This window comes from Tasmannia lanceolata, unplaced genomic scaffold (genome assembly GCF_043159265.1).
Source record: "Tasmannia lanceolata isolate RefF3 unplaced genomic scaffold, GAP_Taslan_0.1 ptg000015l, whole genome shotgun sequence".
Classification (NCBI taxonomy): domain Eukaryota; kingdom Viridiplantae; phylum Streptophyta; class Magnoliopsida; order Canellales; family Winteraceae; genus Tasmannia; species Tasmannia lanceolata.
In genome coordinates, this window is record NW_027518692.1 from 24,568,180 (window position 1) to 24,587,035 (window position 18,856).

The 18,856-nt window shown below is 36.6% G+C and overlaps 2 protein-coding genes across 3 annotated transcripts; one reads left to right on the plus strand and one right to left on the minus strand.

Annotated features, from left to right (window-relative positions):
- Positions 1–1,071: 1,071 nt before the first annotated feature.
- On the plus strand, positions 1,072–12,171 carry HDA2 (histone deacetylase 2). Of its 2 annotated transcripts, none has more exons than XM_077353995.1 (13): positions 1,072–1,286; positions 1,404–1,459; positions 2,043–2,160; positions 3,508–3,570; positions 4,130–4,198; positions 4,325–4,491; positions 4,626–4,690; positions 4,754–4,815; positions 5,036–5,080; positions 5,179–5,229; positions 8,433–8,519; positions 11,502–11,589; positions 11,669–12,171. In XM_077353995.1, the coding sequence occupies exons 1-13, from the start codon at positions 1,155–1,157 to the stop codon at positions 11,767–11,769; spliced, it is 1,104 nt and encodes a 367-aa protein (XP_077210110.1). In that variant the 5' UTR covers positions 1,072–1,154; the 3' UTR covers positions 11,770–12,171. The 2 variants fall into 2 exon arrangements, with proteins under 2 accessions (XP_077210110.1, XP_077210111.1); XM_077353996.1 differs by having other exon boundaries at positions 1,076–1,286; positions 4,769–4,815.
- Positions 12,172–15,977: 3,806 nt separating this feature from the next.
- On the minus strand, positions 15,978–17,014 carry LOC143845614 (PRA1 family protein F3-like). The gene has a single exon (XM_077353997.1). It carries the CDS (start codon positions 16,810–16,812, stop codon positions 16,243–16,245), a length of 570 nt encoding a protein of 189 aa, XP_077210112.1. The 5' UTR covers positions 16,813–17,014; the 3' UTR covers positions 15,978–16,242.
- Between the last annotated feature and the right edge of the window lie 1,842 nt (positions 17,015–18,856).

The following is an 18,856-nucleotide window of genomic DNA, read 5'->3' on the forward strand; positions in this document are numbered from 1 at the left end:
CCTATTCAATTTTTACTTAGAGGTACCTTCAATTTATGACAACATCCCTCTAAATTAACCATAATTCAATCATTTTACTCTAAATATCAGAAAGGAAAAAATTCTCAAGAAAAATTTGTCTGTCAAATATGTTTTTCTTGAAATCGTAGAATTAAAAATCGTGTTAAAAAGAAAGAGGTAGGGGCAAATAGAAAGTAACATGGGTAGAAACAATGAGGAAATACTTGATGGCTAGGAACATAACATAGAACATGACCATGTATAGGAGATAATTGAAGAAAATGATCCATGCAGACGAACCCAACTAGTGTCAGAATTAGACTTAGTCAATTTGAGTTGGGTAATTTGGATATGATGACTGTAACATTCCAAATAGAAACATGGAATGGTTCTTTGCAGAAAAAACTGTTAATGTCTTGTTCTTGAATGAAACTTGACATTGATGCTTATTGATATTTACTTTTCAGCCATTATGAAATTGTACTAAGTTCTTTTGGTAGAACTAAATACTTTTGTATTTTAAACTAATGATTGGATTCATTTTCATAAAATTCATATTTGGCAATTTACAGGAATTGGCAAAAATGGAAGAACTTGCCTCGATTTAGATTTTGATAAGGATGACTTACTAGATGAGTGAATCCTTATAGAGCAGTGGAGACTATTATTTTCTTTTCAGTTGAAAAAATAGTTCACTTACATGTGAAATTGCTTTTGTTTGAGTTTAGATTATCTCTGAAACTCTTGGTTAGTCTTAAAAGTATTCTTGTTTTCAGTTGGCTTAAAAATCTTTTTTGATATGGTGTTATGGATGATTCAATATTTTGTTTGAACATCACATTATCTATCTATTGGATTGTGCTATATGTAAAACATAGGAGGAGATTGTTGGGTATATTGTGCTATATTGTGCTATATGTAGAACATATGAGGAGATTATTGGGTATATAATATAACCCACGTATGTTCTAATATAAGACTAATAAGATAATGGACAGATGTAGCGGCCTACATGGCTAGAGTCCATTAACCAGTCTTTAACCCTAGTGTATCTCAACAATACCATTTAACACCCCCCCTCTCTCTCTCTCTCTCTCTCTCTCTCTCTCGCTCTCTTATTTTTTGCTTACTTTGATATTCCTCCTACCAAGGTAATGGCAACAGCACCTTCGTTCGATGCCACCGTTTCGAAACCTTCCTCCTCTTCTTCTGAAACAGACGCTGAAACCCTCCGAAAAAACCGCATCCTTTCCAGCAAGCTCTATTTTGATATTCCTCCCACGAAGGTAATTTCACTTTATAAACTCAAAAAAAAAAATAATAATAAAAAATCACCGTTATTATATTTTATTCGTATATTTTGAATTTCTATTCGTGTAATTTCACCTTTCTATCTTCATCAGCTTCCTGTAATTTACTCATCTTCCTATGACATCGCTTTTCTAGGGATCGAGAAACTGTAAGTTTTCCTTTTTCTCTTTATTTTAATCCAGTGTTTCTATATTTGTTTTATTTTTTCTACTTCGAGTTAGGGCTCAATTCGTGAAATTAGGATCGAATTTGAATCAAATTACAATAGTACGAGGAAATGAAGTGGATGATTGGATTAGGGTTTGTATGGATATTCTATATGGTGCAAGCCCGTATAGTCCAGTATTTAAAAAAAAAAAAAAATTTACTGTACGGCCTGCGCCATAGGATGATCCAAACCGTCCATTTGTTGGGCCACAAGGTAAATAGGTTGTGCCCCGGAAATCATTTCCAAGGATGATCCTAGGCCCTCTGATCTATAAAGGAATTGCATATTAAGGAAACCTCGATCATCCTATGGAAATGATTTTTTGGGCACAACCTATTTATGTTGCGGACCAACAAATGGACGGTTTGGATCATCCTAGGGTGTTGGTCGTACAATACTTTTTTGAAAAATACTGGACTCTACGGGCTTTAGACCATATAAAAACTCTGTATTCTAGATTTGAAGTTGAAATGTGTTGTTTCCCCAATTTATGTAACTGAATAATTTAGTATAATTTATGTAGGCATCCATTTGATTCTTCGAAATGGGGTCGCATATGTCGATTCCTCATGGCGGATGGTGTTTTGGATAAGAGTTGGATAGTGGAGCCGATGGAAGCTTCTGAAGATGATCTTCTAGTGGTAAGCTAAGCTTTCATTCTTGTTTCTCTTCTTAATTATTTCTATTTAATTTACTTTCATGGGCATGATTTTTAAGATTCCTTTTTAAACTTACCCTACCATCACTGTAAATGTCAATTCATTGTTCATTTCATGATTTGATGGAGGGCCTACTTATTTGACGTTAACACATATTTTATTACTCTCATGGTTAGTTAATGATCTTACTCGAGAATGAGTGTTTAGAGGGATTGAGCCTCTAGCTGAATGGTCAAGGCTTTGTTCTTCAACCTAGAGGTTGGAGGTTCAATCTCTCAGCTTACCTACCAAAAAAAGTGTTTATACAAAAGATTTAACTCGATAAGAACCATGCTGCTTTTATGACAGCCTTGGTGCTTTAAATTCATCTAAATCTTTTCACTGTAGAGGAAGATCTGGAATTCCATGGCATTAGTCCAAAAAGGAACTGGATTGAGAGTTTGAGAACTGGCTCCAAGCTCTATGAGTTTGGAGGTTTGACATTTGCGGGTTGAATGAGGTTTCTAGATTTGCGGTGATGGAATGACATCGGTTAAGGCCAGCAATACAAGGTGGTTCATTTCAGATGGTTAAATCAAAATTTTTTTTTTTCGAACAATGACAGTCAGTTAAATCTTGTCAGTTAATCAAAATGAGTTTTACATACATAATGGAACTGTCAGTGGTTGTTGGTTCATGGGTTGGAGGAGTATATAGCTGCTGTTTTCCTCTTAGGGGTATGGTGTAACTGTCATTGTGTTGTAGGACGCCTCGTCCCCGGCGATGCATTTCGGTTGGCACCATAGTAATAATTTCTTGTTACATTAAAAAAAATAATGTGCTTAATCACTTGACTATGCGTAGTGGCATTGGAAATTTGAATATGTAGAACTTATATTATCTTGACAAGTATTCATTTACTAAAAATACAGCGGGCAGTGATATTTTCACCCCCCCCCCTCCGCACGCGGTAGTACACATGAACAGTGGGCAACTGTAACGCTTTTTGACGTCAAATCACGTTAAAAGTGGGGCGAATGCGTACTGCAGGGGGGTGAAAATATCATCGCCCAAAATATATTGAATTCCTTTTTCTTTTTTGAAATTAATTTTAACGACTTTTGATCCTCATAATTTCTGTAGGAAAATGTATATTAGGCTCTATGACTTTTGATCTTTGTTGCAATTATTTATTTTCTGCATTGAATTGTTTCTACTTTTGTTCCTCGCATAACTTTGCTCTATATTAGGTTGATATAAACGATATGAGATGAACATTATCAAAGAGAGATCTTCTTCATAACTACTGATTAAGTTACTTTAATTTTTATTTGTATAATTTTTGAGCAGGTGCACTCGGAATCATACTTGAGCAGTCTAAAGAGCAGCTTGAAAGTCTCCCTTATAATTGAGGTAACATGAAATCAGATGCCACGGACACTAAAATTTAGGTTTAGTTGTCCAGAGAATATATGGATCTCAAACTTTGTTTCCCTCTATAATTTGTGAATCGTTATGTATTGAAGTTAGTCATTATTTATTTTTGGAAGGATTACACACCATGAAATTCTTGGATCAACGTAACATATTCAAGATAGTTTCTTTGGGAAACGATCATTTCCCCTTTTGCAATTTCTCTTTGTTGGGCCGTGTTTGTGTCATGCGGCCCATGCCTGGATAACCTAGACATTCTTTTCTAGATTCTAGATTTTCAATCTTGTTTATTAGATGTTGATTTAAAAAGACCTTTGAACAGGGCATGGCTAGAACAAAATTTTTACTCTTAACATTTATTGCATATATGTATTAGTCAATACATCATCTTTTCTTTATGTTATTGTCAGTTTGGATTCTGTTTGCATTTAGAGATCTTATGAGCTTATGGGGTACGCTGATTTTGTCAGGCGAACCTAATGTTTATTGCAGTTATTGAGGTGTAAATCTGAATGATTCATTTTATTAAATGGTTTAGGTCCCCCCTGTTGCAATGCTTCCCAACTGCCTTGTGCAGAGGAAAGTTCTTTACCCATTCCGCAAACAGGTAAGAGTCCTGATTTGGTAGGCTTTTGAGGATATAAATGCATGCACACATACATGCATACATTTTACGTAATTATATCAAATAAATATTCTATATGGTATTAAAATATACCAAGATATACTGCAGGTGGGGGGCACCATCTTGGCGGCGCCACTTGCAAAGGAGCGAGGGTGGGCCATCAATGTTGGTGGAGGGTTTCATCACTGTTCTGGGGAAGCAGGAGGTGGATTTTGTGCATATGCTGACATTTCTCTCTGCATTCATTATGCATTTGTTCGTTTAAATATTTCGAGGTAGGTGGTTGCTGTTAACAAAATCTAACAGTAGAGGATTTCGTCCTTGGACTGGGAAATATGGATTAATATATCTTTATTTTTTAGCATTTTCACGAGTTCTACTTTTCTTTCTTGACTGCATTTCTTTACAGGGTTATGATTATAGATCTTGATGCGCATCAAGGGAATGGCCATGAAATGGACTTCTGTAATGACAGTAGGGTTCTTGACCTAGCATTTTGTCGTTGTTTGACCTTATCTTTATGATTTTCACTTATAGCATCTGTGCTGACAGGAAGAGTTTATATTCTAGACATGTTCAACTCTGGAATTTATCCTTTTGTAAGATACCCTTCTCACAAGATAATATTACAGTTCTTACCTTTCTCACAAGATAATATTAGGGCTCTTTAGCTCTGACACTTTCTTGCTATATATCCTCACATCATAATTCTATAAGTTTGTGACTAACTCGGGCATCATATTCCTTATCCAGGATTAACATCACTGATAAATATGCTCTCCTATTTAATAATGTCCAAATAATTATTTATGTTTTCAGGATTTTGAGGCAAGGAGATACATTGATCAGAAGGTTGAATTAGTGGTATGCCATGACAATGCCCTTTATTGTTTTTGTAATGCTTCTGTAATGCAATCTGTATTTGTTCTCGTTGTGACAATTTTACTTCCTGTAATGCTTAGAGTGGTACCAAAACAAATGAGTATTTGGAACGACTAGACGAGGCGCTTAAGGTAAATACCTTTTACTCTATCCCTGAAAAGCTTCATCTTCTTTGACCTATTTTCATTTGATTGATGTTCAATAATGCCCGTATGAGGTATTATATGCAAATTATTATAAATTTTTTACTTGATATTATTCGAGAGCATGCATATCTATTTTTTTTTTTTTTAAACAGATGAAATATATTAAAAGAGGAACAGAAAAAAACAATCAAGAGAAAAAAGAAAAGCCCAACAGAGTACAACAAAACAAAAGAAACTTAGGAGCGGCTCACACAAAAGGAATACTAAATATTCGACACAAAATGCCAACAAATGTCATTTATACAATTGACACCAAAATTTGCTAAAAAATCCGCCTTGGAGTTGTCGTCTCTATTTTTTTTTGAATGGCAACTAGATATTAGAAAAAGAGAAAGAGAAAGTAGTTTCCCTCTATGAATCTGTGAAATGAGGTAGCTCTCACATGTGGTTGGAAATTCCTTCATTTACCTGAAAAGAATTTGAGAAGCACCAAGGAGAATCATTTTCTCAAATCAATCTGCTTTTATCCAAGATCGCCAAATTCTTGATGGAGCTTCTATAGCTAATGATGTGGTGGAATATTACTCCAGAAATTCGATCAAGGGTATTGTCTGTAAGGTGGATATGCAAATGCTTATGCCATAGTTGATTGGAATTGTCTAGACTACTTGATGGGGCATATGGGATTTGGGTCTAGATGGCGAACATGGATAAAAAGACGCATATCTTTAGCATTGTTTTCCATCTTGTTCAATGACACGCCAAAAGGATTTTTCAAATCATCTCGGGGTTTGAGGTTGGGTGATCCATTGTCTCCTTTTTCATTCACTATGATGGCTGAAACTCTTAGTAGAGTGCTTGGTAAGGGAGGCATATGTGGTCTGATTGAATGATTCATAGTTAGATCCCCGGGTTTAGAAATTACTCATCTTCAATATACCGATGACACTTTGGTTTATAACAACACGAATGAGGATAAAGTTTTGAAATTGAAAGTTGTCCTTCGGTGCTATGAGATTATATATGGGCAAAAAGCTAATTTTGGCAAATCAAGGTTAGTGGGCATTTAATCATTCAAAAAAAAGTTAGTGGGCATTTAACTTTCTAGTGAAGAAAGACAAGAGATATGCAGAGTTGCTAGGGTGTTCAGTGGACCAGTTTCCCATATTTAGGCCTTTCTCTTTGAGAGGGTAGAGCAAAGAAGCGAGTTTGGATACAATTATTGAAAAAGTGTGAAAACATCTCTCTTCATGGAAACAAAATCTCATCTCGCTAGGGGGCATGATTACTCTTATTAGGGCAATTTTAGCCAAACTCTCGATTACTACTTGTCTTTGTTCAGGTGCTCAATTGGGTTATTAAACGTATTGAGCAAGTCAGCAGGTGGATGAGACTCTCGCAACCTTAAAGTCGTGAATAAAGCGCTTCTAGGTAAATGACTGAAAATTTGGGGAGGAGAGAACTTACTTGTGGTTTTTTATCATCTAATAGAAGTATGGGGTTAGTCATGGAAGTTGGATGTTGGATGATAAAAATAAAAATAGTCGGGTAACTGTTCAAAAAAATAAAAATAGCAGGGTGACTATGGGGCGAGATATCTTGGGACAAAAGACCAATTTCTTAGAAGGAATCATATATAGAGCATACAAGGGTGACATAATAAAGCTCTCAATGATGAAGGACGACTTGGGAAGATAATGATGGGGGACCATTGATGAGGACATCTAGCCAGTATTTTTCGAGTATACCGACGTAGATGGAGGTGCCAATAGCCAACCATCACCTCCATTTGGTTCGATGATGGATTTCCTCCCTTTGACCGGGATGGATCAGAAATTCAAAGCACACATTGTCCAGAGTTTCATAGATCATTAGATTATTAGTTGTTTTATTCTAGACTCTACTACTAGGAAACTGTGGGGTGTAACATTTTTTTGTCTCATATATTTACTTATGTTGTAATTTTATAATATTGTATTGAGATATTTATGACGTGCCATGTGTCGGTCTCTCTTTTAAAGAGAGAGCCCCAAGTAGTTATGTCCTACCAAAACCACCCATTACCATGTGTCATTCTATCTTTTAAATAGAGTGTCCCAAGTAATTATGCCATGTATCACCCAAGTAGTTATACTCATCTCTCCACTTCTCTTGCCATGTGTCACCCAAGTAGTTTTACTCATCTATCCACTTCACTTGCCATGTGTCACCCAAGTAGTTATACTCATCCATCCACTTCTCTTGCCATTTGTCACCCAAGTGTCACCCAAGTAGTTATACTCCTTTCTCCTCTACTCTTGCCATGTGTCACCCAAGTAGTTATACCCATCTCTCCTTTTCTCTAGCCATGTGTCGCCCAAGGTAGTTTATACCTGTCTCTCACCTTCTCGTAAAAGGTGGTTCTTTGTACATTATTTTGCCAATGAACGGATGAGAAATGGATGAATCTTTTTAAAGTTTGGTTTTGCAATAACTTGCAGTTGGACGTGTGAAGCCTTCTCCACGTATGATGCCTTAGCCTAGAACATACTAGAGTGATTGTAGTATATTTATCTCATGTGACTCTTTGATAAAGGCATTTATTTCCTACAATTTTCCTTCTACTTGCTATGAGATTCATTGATTAGCCTTGTTTTTCTTATCGTTATTCTTGATTTTAAAACCCTAACACAATCCCCCCAACAGGAGGATATGAAGGCATCACCACCAATTTGATGGAGAGAGAGAGAGAGAGAGAGAGAGAGAGAGAGAGAGAGAGAGAGAGAGAGAGAGAGGTCTGAATACGGGTAAGGGGAATAGAGGGGTATAAAAGGAGTTTCGTTAAAGGGCTCTCTTCTTCCTTTTTCATTGTACAATGTATGCTTTTTCTTATTCTCTGTTCTGGACCATCTCTGTCTTCTTTTAATTAAATTTATTTGCCATTCAAAAAAAAAATCGTGTGATTATTGAAGTGAGGGCGTGAGAATTTCATTCCCATATGTGTGTGCGTGCACCACTGGGCATTGTAGTTGAGGGTTGAATTTAGCTTACCATGAAAAGAATAACATGTATTATTGGGTATTTTATTACAATCAAAAGTACCTAAGTTGTAGTATTTGGCACATGTGAGTGAAGGCTTTCTTTTAATTTATTTCCATTGTATTGTCATGTAGATCGAAAGCATAAATTTTTTTTCACTCGAATTACAGGTTGCAGAACGCATGTTTGATCCTGAGTTGGTGATATACAATGCTGGCACTGATATCCTAGATGGAGATCCCTTGGGCAGGCTGAAGGTATATATTTTTTTTTTTGAAGACAGGCTAAAGGTATATTTTATTTTATTTTATCAAGTTTTGGTTGTCAACTATATACTTACTTTCAATATGTTATTTAGTTCACCTAGTCTCTGTCTGAGATATAAAAAAAGTCATTACATTTCATAATCTCGTCTGATTATTCCTTTCTTTTTCTTTTTTAACACCTGCCATAATTCCCAAGAAAAAGAAAATAAATAATCACACACAAGCATTTGTTTGTGTTTGTTAAAATCAGAGACGAGGAAATGCAATGAACCCAAGAGAAAGTATAGACACACAAGATAAATACCTTCTGTTGACAGAGAGCTGTAATTGTACAAGACTAGAGCGCCTAAGATAATACTAACTATCGTACACCTTTTAGTTTGTCTTGCACAAAAGAATTGAGCACTTTAGAATGCCATTTTATTGGCTATATGAGTCTTCTTCTTTTCCTACCTACAATTTAGATGGTGAGTTTAAGTTAGATCATCTTTTTTTAATGGCAACTGAGAGCTGTATTTGAATGTCCTTTTCTGTTTTACCAAAGTATAGATTAATCACCTGTGAATTATATGCAGTGCAGTTATAGGGGTTCTCCCCATTCATTAGTAAGAGAACATATTTACACATCCTGTCTAGAATATCAGCTGGTCAATATGATATATGATCAAATCAAGTGGAAGCAACTCTAGCTTGATGCTTATCATTGGGCATTTTCCTTTTCCTTACCTTGACAAGCCTAAACATTTTGTGTTGCAACTCTAGATTCACAGTGTTCTGCTAAAGAACCTAACCTGCGTAAGCTCCTTGAGAACCTTATGTGGTACGAGTCTTGATCATTCTAGCAAAAATATATAAAAAGAAGATTATAAAGCCAATTTCTTTCATTTTAGATAGGAACAATGCTTAAAAACTCATACTAAAACAAGCACTCAACCAAGGTAAAAGTGAGTCGAATCAGGTCTGTAGTTGTCAGGGCAAGTTTTTTATTAACTTGCGGCAAGTCAAAGGAGTTTTGTATTGACTCTATCGTGCCAAAACCAGGTCGACTTAGGCGAGATAACAATTGACAGATGGGTTTTTTTTAACAGCGTTGAGGAGGATGGATTGGAAATATAAGAGCCTAGAGGAGAGCTTGGTCTAATATCATGACCTGATTCCTAATGGAGTTGAAAGTTAACATAATTCTCAATAACGTCAAAATGAATAATAACCTTAGTTTGAACATGCAATTCTCAAAACTACCATTCTGGAAAAAAAGCAATAGAGTTGGGCTAAAATATCTCTTTCCAGCATAGTTATTGATGCCGTTTTGTTTCATCCATTCGAGACGAAATGTTTCATACCAGTGGCAATTCCTGTACAAATAGGGGTGATGAAACATTCAGTTAGAAGTGACGTTCTGTTTTGTCCTATTTCATCTGAAACCGTAGATCCTTTTTAAAAAAAATACAGTTTTGCCTCTTGCCCCCCAACGGCTATATTTTTTTTTTTACATTTTTTTACCATGTTTTTTTTACTGTTTTATAGTTGTTTGAAGGGTATTTTGTATCTTTTACAACCCCTCCCACCATAAGCGAATAGAGCTAAAAACCCATCAAACCCTATACTTTCTTCACTTCTACAACACTTGTATCTTTTTCAAATCCTTCTATTGTCATTAAGTATGATGATTCGGCTTATGAAAGCCCTTAGAAGATGACTTATTATCACTTATGTTTGAGAGATCAGACGTGATCTTTGAAAATTTTGAACAATTCAATCTTCATTTATGTTTGTAATATTTATTGTTAGCACTTACAATTTTGGTGATTAAATATTTTTAGTTTCACTTATGCATTGCAATAAATTTGATACTTTAAGTAATAAAATGTGTGTTTTTGTTAAATTTGGTTGATAAAATGGTTTCTTATATTTTTGTAATATATATCTATAATATATACTAGGGATTTGCGAGGGACCGTCGCATAAGGCATTTTATGGAGCATCTGTTGCATGGGAGAGCAACCACATAGGCTCAGATTTTTTCTTATTCATGTAATTCGGTGGCTGCTCTCTCATGCAACAGATGCTCCGCGAAATGCCTTCTGCGATGGTCCCTAGCAAATCCCTATATACTAACCATGTTTCTTTCCATTATCATTCATTTTCTTTTCAAGAAAAAATTTTATTGGAAACTTTTTCTTTATAACTCATGTTTTTGTTTTGATAGTGTGTGGCCTAACATTTTATACCTGAGCATAGGCATGGGTGGAGGCCACCACCTTACACATAATCTGGTGGGCCCACCATCTCTACCCAAACCTATGCATATGGTGGGGCCCACTACTTTACGCTTCATGCTATGATGGGGTGGGTCCCACCATTTTACACCTTATGTTTTGATGTGGTGGGCCCATTCTCTCCACTTTCCACACATACCCATGCATTAGTGTGGTGTCCACCATTTTACACCCCACGTTATTGATGGGGTGGGGACCATGTTTTTTATGGGGTGGGGCCTGCCATTTTATACCTCCAGTTCAATACGGGGTGGGGCTCACCTCTTACACCTCATGTTTTGATGGTGCAGGGCCCACCATTTTACACCCATGCATAGCATGGGCCCAGAATAGTAGTATTTGTGTGTGTGTGTGTGTGTGAATTTTTAACTATTAAAAAAAATTCTCCCACTATAGCATGTTTTCGAAAATAGAACACCGAAATGGATGAAACATCCTAGTGACCAAAACAAAACAGTATTCATAACTATGCTTTTGAGTATAAAGAGAACTAATAATACATGATTAGGTGTTAATGTTTTTTACAGGTAAATGCAACAAATTATTCAATATAGCATATATAATATGTCTATATTTATGCACTTATGTATAAGTATACATTTTATACACCTATTGACACAAAGAAGCATAAGCACATACATTATGCCAGTAGGTGGTTAGACTGTGGGGCCTTCTCTGTTTTTTACATGTGCAGGTCAGTCCTGATGGAGTAATCAGCAGAGATGAAAAGGTGTTTAGATTTGCGAAAGAAAAGAATGTACCTCTTGTAATGGTTACATCAGGTCTATTGAACTTCCAATTTTTAGTATTTGGCAGTCATGATATTAAACTCAATATCTTGATATTTACTTAATGTTTCAGGTGGTTATATGAAGACAAGTGCAAGAGTCATAGCAGATTCAATAATGAATCTCTCAAAGAAATGCTTGATAGATTTGGAGAGTCCCCAAGCTAAAATTTAACGAAGATCAAAACCTATTTTGTACATATTTGTATAAAACTATATGATAGCTGTAACCATTGTATAAAATATCAAACATCACATATTCCTCACACATACATCCATACAAATATAGACCAACTTTTAGCTGTCAATTCAGATTAATAAATAATTCACTAGTTGGGTACAATCTTGTTCTGATTGGTACCATGAGCCCTTTCAATTTTTGGATGTGAGATGGGGTCCCTTGAAAAGATATTGGACTCTGTATTTGTGTGGATTCCGCCACGCTCGCCCATAGGTATGGACACTGTTCCTGAACCTGAATAACCATGTACTATTGAAGTGGCCATCTTTTCAGGAATGGGATTATATTGTACAATGTTTTCATTATATCAATATTTATCACACTTAATTATTGTCATACCTGCAATGCTACTTCTTTAATTTAATAGTCTGGTTTACTCTTCTGGATCTTGTGGAATAATTGATTACTATGAGGTCCCTCTGCATTTTCCCTTTCCACACTTTCTCAGTGGCACAACCCTATTAACTATAACATGGTAATTAGGTCTTAATCTACTCATTGTTATATACCTTAGATCTGACAATTCTAACTTAATCCCTTTTTTCCTATTGGGACTTACTTCTGATTGGCTCTTGATAGCTTTCAATTGTATTGCCACTATCAAAACATGAGTATCGATGTGATGTCCAATAATTGAGTTAAATCTTAGATTTGAAAGAGAAATATTCAATTTCTCTCTGCTATACTGAAAAATATCAGGGCAAAAAAGAACAAATCTATCTATGCATCATCTATGTATTTGTACGTATCATTTTAGGCTAAAATGATTAATACATGCGCAATAATGAAGATTAAGGGCCTCACAGGATTCCAACAAAATCGGTACTTATTTGCTAATAAGGTTATTTTAAGTTAATCTTAATTACAAATGGGTTATCAGAGCCACCTCAGAAGCCATTATTAACTAAGATATTATAAAAATAGGAAAATGATATGGAGACCTAGAGTAGGACCTAAAACGGGACCTGCAATGAAAATATGCCACGTGTTAAAGAACAATTTACTTTTTACTTTTTGATTATTTTCCTAAACTTAAGGGATTGCTCAACTCACTACTGATGTTGCGGCGTGAAACAATTTGTTCGGTCCTAGTCTCGGTTTCCCTAGCATCACTCAGAAAAATATCATAATCATTGTTTGCTTATGAGATTATATGCAATTAAAATTATATGCGTATAAGATTATACCCATATAGTTTTTAGTCGGTATCCTAAGAGGCCCTATTATCGCTAATGAATGACTAAAATAGCCTAGGTAATTGTGAAAAAGTTCATAAACTAGAACTGTTGATATAAGGCCAAAGAGATGTTCCTTTTATCTACATTTGTGTATTGGTTTATTGATAGATTGCAAGAGAGATATTGTATTGTTCCCCCAAAAAAAAAAAAAAAAAAGATTTGCGAGAGATGACTAATCTTTGATTGACCTTTGGCCGTGTTCTCTGTATTTGTTCCTTCATTGACATTAAACTTTTCTCAAATGGTGACATCGTTTTATTTCAGCAGGCTTTATTTTCAGTTGGTACATCAGACCTGTTGTAATGTGAAGTGCGCTTAAATCTCTGTAATGGTATATTGTTTTTCCAGTTTTTCTGACAATTTCTATAGCTGAATTCACCCTAGCATTATACTTTTCCTTCAGTGTAAGGGACCTTCCAGTGGTGTTTTGCTTCTTATTGTCCCATGAAACTTGACTTCTACCCATAGACACCAAAACCCAAAAATGGATCTTTTTTTTTTTTTTTTGAATGGTAACAGAATTCATTAAAAGAAGACTGAGAAGGTCCCCCTTCAAGTACAAAGACGCACATACAAGCCAAGAAAGACAGATACAACCCCGCACTATATTAGGGCGGTAAAAATTCTAAAAATTCTAAAACCTGCTTAGAAACTCCATCTTTTGCTAACTTATCTGCCATAACGTTAGCAGATCTTCTCACATGCTGATATATAACTGAAAGCCCTTCCAAGAGGTCTTTTATCTCATCAAAGAAATGAAGAAATCTCCACGGAGGAATCAAAGAGCCCCTGAGCCATCTTATAACGTTAAGCGAATCACCCTCTATAATACAACTGCCTAACCTATTCCTTTCCATACTCAGAACGCCTTGGTGAACTGCTCTTACCTCTGCTTCACTCAAATCTGCTGTTCCGATTGGACCAGAAAAAGCCTTAACGACCTCTCCGGCGCTGTCTCTCAGGACACCACCGATCCCAGCAGGGCCAGGATTACCCAAACCCGAGCCATCAAAATTTAACTTTATTAGCCCCTCAAGGGGAGGACGCCAGACCAGAGTAGTAACAATAATATTTTCCTTACTATTGCATACTACACTCCATCCCTCCCACAGATCGAAAGCCGAAACAAATTGGAAAAGCGGAAGAGCCCGAGCCCAAGAGATAGTTAACGCAATGGCATTTATAAATAAAAAATAGGAAGATTTAGCTTTACCTTCAAATACTCTATTATTCCTTTCGATCCACAGAACCTACAATGTGGCCATCAATGAAAGCCACCATAAAACCTTTCCTTTTTTTTCCTCCATGGATCTTCTTATCATTTCAGTGACCTGCCAAATTAAAATGTATAACACGGAACCTTGTGTTCCAGATCCCAAATTTATTGAGTAGAGCAGACCAGTATTTTTATCCCTTTCAAAAAAAAAAAAACATCCAAAGTTTCTTTTCAAAATTTCTTGGTGCAATATTGTTCATTTATGCATGCATTGACAAACCTGACTTATCGCAAGGATGATATCATATGAAATGATTTTTCGGAATTCTTTGAGAAAAAGGGCTGCAAAAAGTAAACCTTAGTTAGGATTACATGTACACCTTATGTCTAATTAGTTGTGTTTCCACTTGCCAGTTCTTCAATTTAGGTATAAGTTTATTAAACTTAAGTAGATTATCCTTCCATTACACAGTCTCTACTTGTTTCCTGCCCAATTTACTTGGATTTTATGCTTACCATGTTTTAGGATGTCTTATAAGGGCCAAGGCCTGCTTAATAATTGTAGCAGAAGAAACCATAGAAGGAGACACACAGAAAGGGTTGATCCCCCCATAAAGTTGTTTATTTCAGTGAATTTCCATGCAGACAGAGATGCCAAGACAACATTATTGGAGCTAAAGTGAAGGCCTCTTGAAGGCCCATGACAGCTCACAATTTCTTACACAGAAAAGGTGGAAAGATCTAAAGAGGAAGTGATGGATTTTTAAAGGTTTGTCTGAAATCTGTGGGGCAGTTGAAAGGTGTAAAGGCTACTTTCTGACATTTATAAAGGCACCATCTTTCTGTGGAAAAGGTCCAAGGGTGCTTTCCCCACTATGAAAGAAAACAGTTACCCTCTATCTCAAATTTGCTTGTGTTATTTTCCATGTAAAAAAGAAAATGTGTACAAATTTGGGGATAACATGGGCTGTTTTTACCATTTGCGTCGTGGGTTTTCCTTGTTACCCCTCCTCACTTGTGAAAAGGGTTATTTGGAACAACCATAAGTGAGAGCTGTCAGAGAGTAGGGCAGCCAAGTAAAGGGGTGACCTGTGACTCTGGTTACATGGAGAACAACTAGAGTGACTACAACAAAGTGGGCAGTTTAAGACAATTGCTGTGGAGCATGATGGAATACTACGATCCTTAAGTGGTTTAAGGGCCTAGTGTTCCATCAGTCTTGGGCTTTTGGCATATTGGTTAGTTACCTAACAACCAAACTGTTGTTCCACTAGTCTTGGGCTTCTGGTATATTGGTTAGTAATTAGTTACCTAACAACCAAAGTGTTGGTGGTGATTCTTTTAGGCATGCCATCCATTCCGTGAAATGCCCACAAGAGTCTCAGCCCTATTTTACTGAGTGCGCAATTAACAATGGAAAATAAATTGAGGGTAACCCTCCAAAATCATTTACCCCCTCCCTATTTTACTGAGTGCGCAATTAACAAAATTCCTTTTACAACTATATTCATACTTTTCTATGCACTTATAAATGAACTTCATTGTAGCTGGCTTTTGCAAGGGTGCCCTTCAAATTATCATTCCTCTTATGATTAATTTAGAGTGATATTATCATAAATTGAATGTCTCTTATGTAAAAATTCAATATGATTGGTTCAATAACAGATGCAGGGACTACAGTTATCATCTCCTTTCAATGTAAATCTACTGAAATGCTTCTAATTTACTACTAAATAGCACCCTCAACTACATTATTCAAAATAAGATAACCCAAGATTATTTTAGTAACAGAACACATAAATCTCACCGAAACAGAGTGCCCCAAATGAGATCTCATCGAAACAGAGTGCCCCAAATGAGATTTAATCAAACAGAAAAAAAATCAATAAAAAAAGAAACAAAACCCAGTCTTCATAGAACACAAATAAATCAAGAAAAGATACCCAAAAATTACTAGGATGAAGAAGAAGGTTGATCCCCAACAACAGAATAAGCTCCTCTCGCCTCTTCATCAGAAAACAAATCCTCAGTCTTCCTAAACACAGCATGAAGAAATACAAGAACAAGTCCAACCAGAACCGAAATAATAATATTAAGTGTGGCACGTGTGAGAAGTAACGCGACAATCGTGACCACAGATAGCACAGCCAACACGATCCGATCGTCGATCGTACGGTGGAAAATCACGATCGGATCATCACGAAGAAAGTATAGGAAAAGCCAAGCTGCGATCATGATTATAAAGACTATGAGTGAAATTGGGTGCCATAAGAGACTGATAAAGACGATTAGGAGTACGATTATGGCGTAATTCATACGGAAATAAGCGGAGTTTGATCTGAGCCGTTGGATGGATTCGGGGAAAGATGGAGGGATAGATAGGGCGTGGAGGTGGATCATTTCTTTCCATGGGCGGCATGTTGAGAGGGCGGAGGTTGCTTTGGATTTAGCGGTGGAGATGAAATCTAGAGACGATTTTGTTCCTGGTTGGGCGGTTGGGATTGCTCCGTAGGTGGTGGTCATGGTGGAAAAAAAAGGGGGGGTGTGATCTGAAGTGGATTTGGTTGGGGGGCGTGGAGGAAGAAGAAGAGTGTTTTTGGGGTGAAAGTTGAACTACCAGTCTACCAGGGCATGGGAGGGGCTAGCTGTAGATAAGAATGAAGGAAGCGTAGTGGGGACGGGGTCGATTAAAGAAAGGAGGGGGCGGCAAGAGAGAGAAGAGAATGGTAATGGGCAGGTGGCAATGGCATGTAGGAGAATTTGAGGAAGAGATAAAGAGAGAAGGTCAAAACACGGTTTAGCCACGAAGAAACGTACGATATTTCCACCCCGGATGGATGGACTAGAACTAAAATGATCATGATGTGCTATATGTGCTTGGTGATCGAGGCCGTTGATCTGATAGGTCATCATTAGGGTGGCTTAGTGGGTCCAGGTCATACAATGAATGGGTATTTCTAAAGCTGAGATTTTATATGGTGTGAGCTCTTATAGTCCAGTATTTTTCAAAAAATGCTGAACGGACCACACTACAGTATAGGATGATCCAAATCGTCCATTTGATTGAACACAACGGAAATAGGTTGTGCCCAAAAAATCATTTCCATAGGATGATCCTAGCCCTCCAATCTATAGTGTAACTGCATATTATGGAAACCTCTATAGATCGGACGGTCGGGAACATCCTATAGCAATGTTTTTTGGGCAACATCTAATTATGTTATGGTCCATCACATGAACGGTTTGGATCATCCTATAATTTGGTCTGTACATCAATGTTTTTTGAAAAATACTGGACTATAAGGGTTTACACCATATCAAATCTCAAGTGAGGTTGCAATTTGGGTGGATACAAGTCCAACAATGAATGGGTATCTCCAAGATGAGATTTTATACAGTGTAAGCCCTTCTAGTCCCTTCTAGTCCAGCTCTGTTTGGTTGCCGGGTTTTTTTTGTTCCTGGGAGTTATATGGGAGAAAAAAATACCCTGGGAGATAGGTGGGAAAAAAAAAGTCCTAGAAGTATCCTGGTAAAATAAAAATCCCATGTTTGGTTGACCGGATTATGGTGGGAAAAAAAAAACCTTTGTTTGGTTGCTTGAACTGTTGGGTAGAAAAAAATTCTTCTCAAGCTTATTTTTGGTTCCTGAGTTTATTTTTGTTCCTGGGGTTATCTTGAGATGGGATGAAAAGGCAATCATTACAAAAGTGGGATTAAAAAATTCACCCCACAAGTAATTATTACAAGAGTGGAATTAAAATAAACCTAGTGCTAAAAGGCAACCAAACATGGGATGAGACCAAAATTTAACTTACTCTCCCACATAAGTCCCAGGAACAAAAAAAACCCGGCAACCAAACAGAGCAAAAACACAAGCAGAAACACAAGTAACACTTCCTAACCCATCACATCTCATTACTCCTCTTATCTGTTTAGAGAGATCTTTGTAGGAGAAGAATCGTTGATTGGTTGGGCTCTGCCAAGCTTCATAAGCCAGAGCATCTGAAAATGGATTGTCCTCACAATATATGTGGGAAATAGTGGAAGTCAGTATTGGATGATCCAAGGAGACCAGACTTTATTTAGGACCTTGTGAACTTAGCACAGTTGCTATCAGATTCAATCTGAACTAGTTTTATATTAAAAAACTTACTAGTTTTAAGTCATCTAGAAAGACCTTACATTACGTCTTGCATGTGGAACCTTTCACCATAGAAAGTGAGAGAATCCCACACGGATCTTTACTTTATCATCTCTGATAAAGCCCCTTCCTAACTTTCCTAGATTTCCCTTTTTTATAGTTTATTATATTTTAGACTGGGAAATGATATATTCATCCCTTTTTCTTCCTCGGGCCACCCCAATGTAGTGTAAAAGGGTAGTCATAAATACACTAGAGGGGATTGGCACCAGGAAGAAAAGGGTTCCAGTTAATATACTTTATATTATACTGTGTGTCTCATTTACAAGATTGAGCTATGCAAAAATCAATGGCTTAAGGGATGTCTAGATCAAAGGTCTAGAATCATGGACCAAGGGAAATAGGACAAGATCACAGTACAGGTGG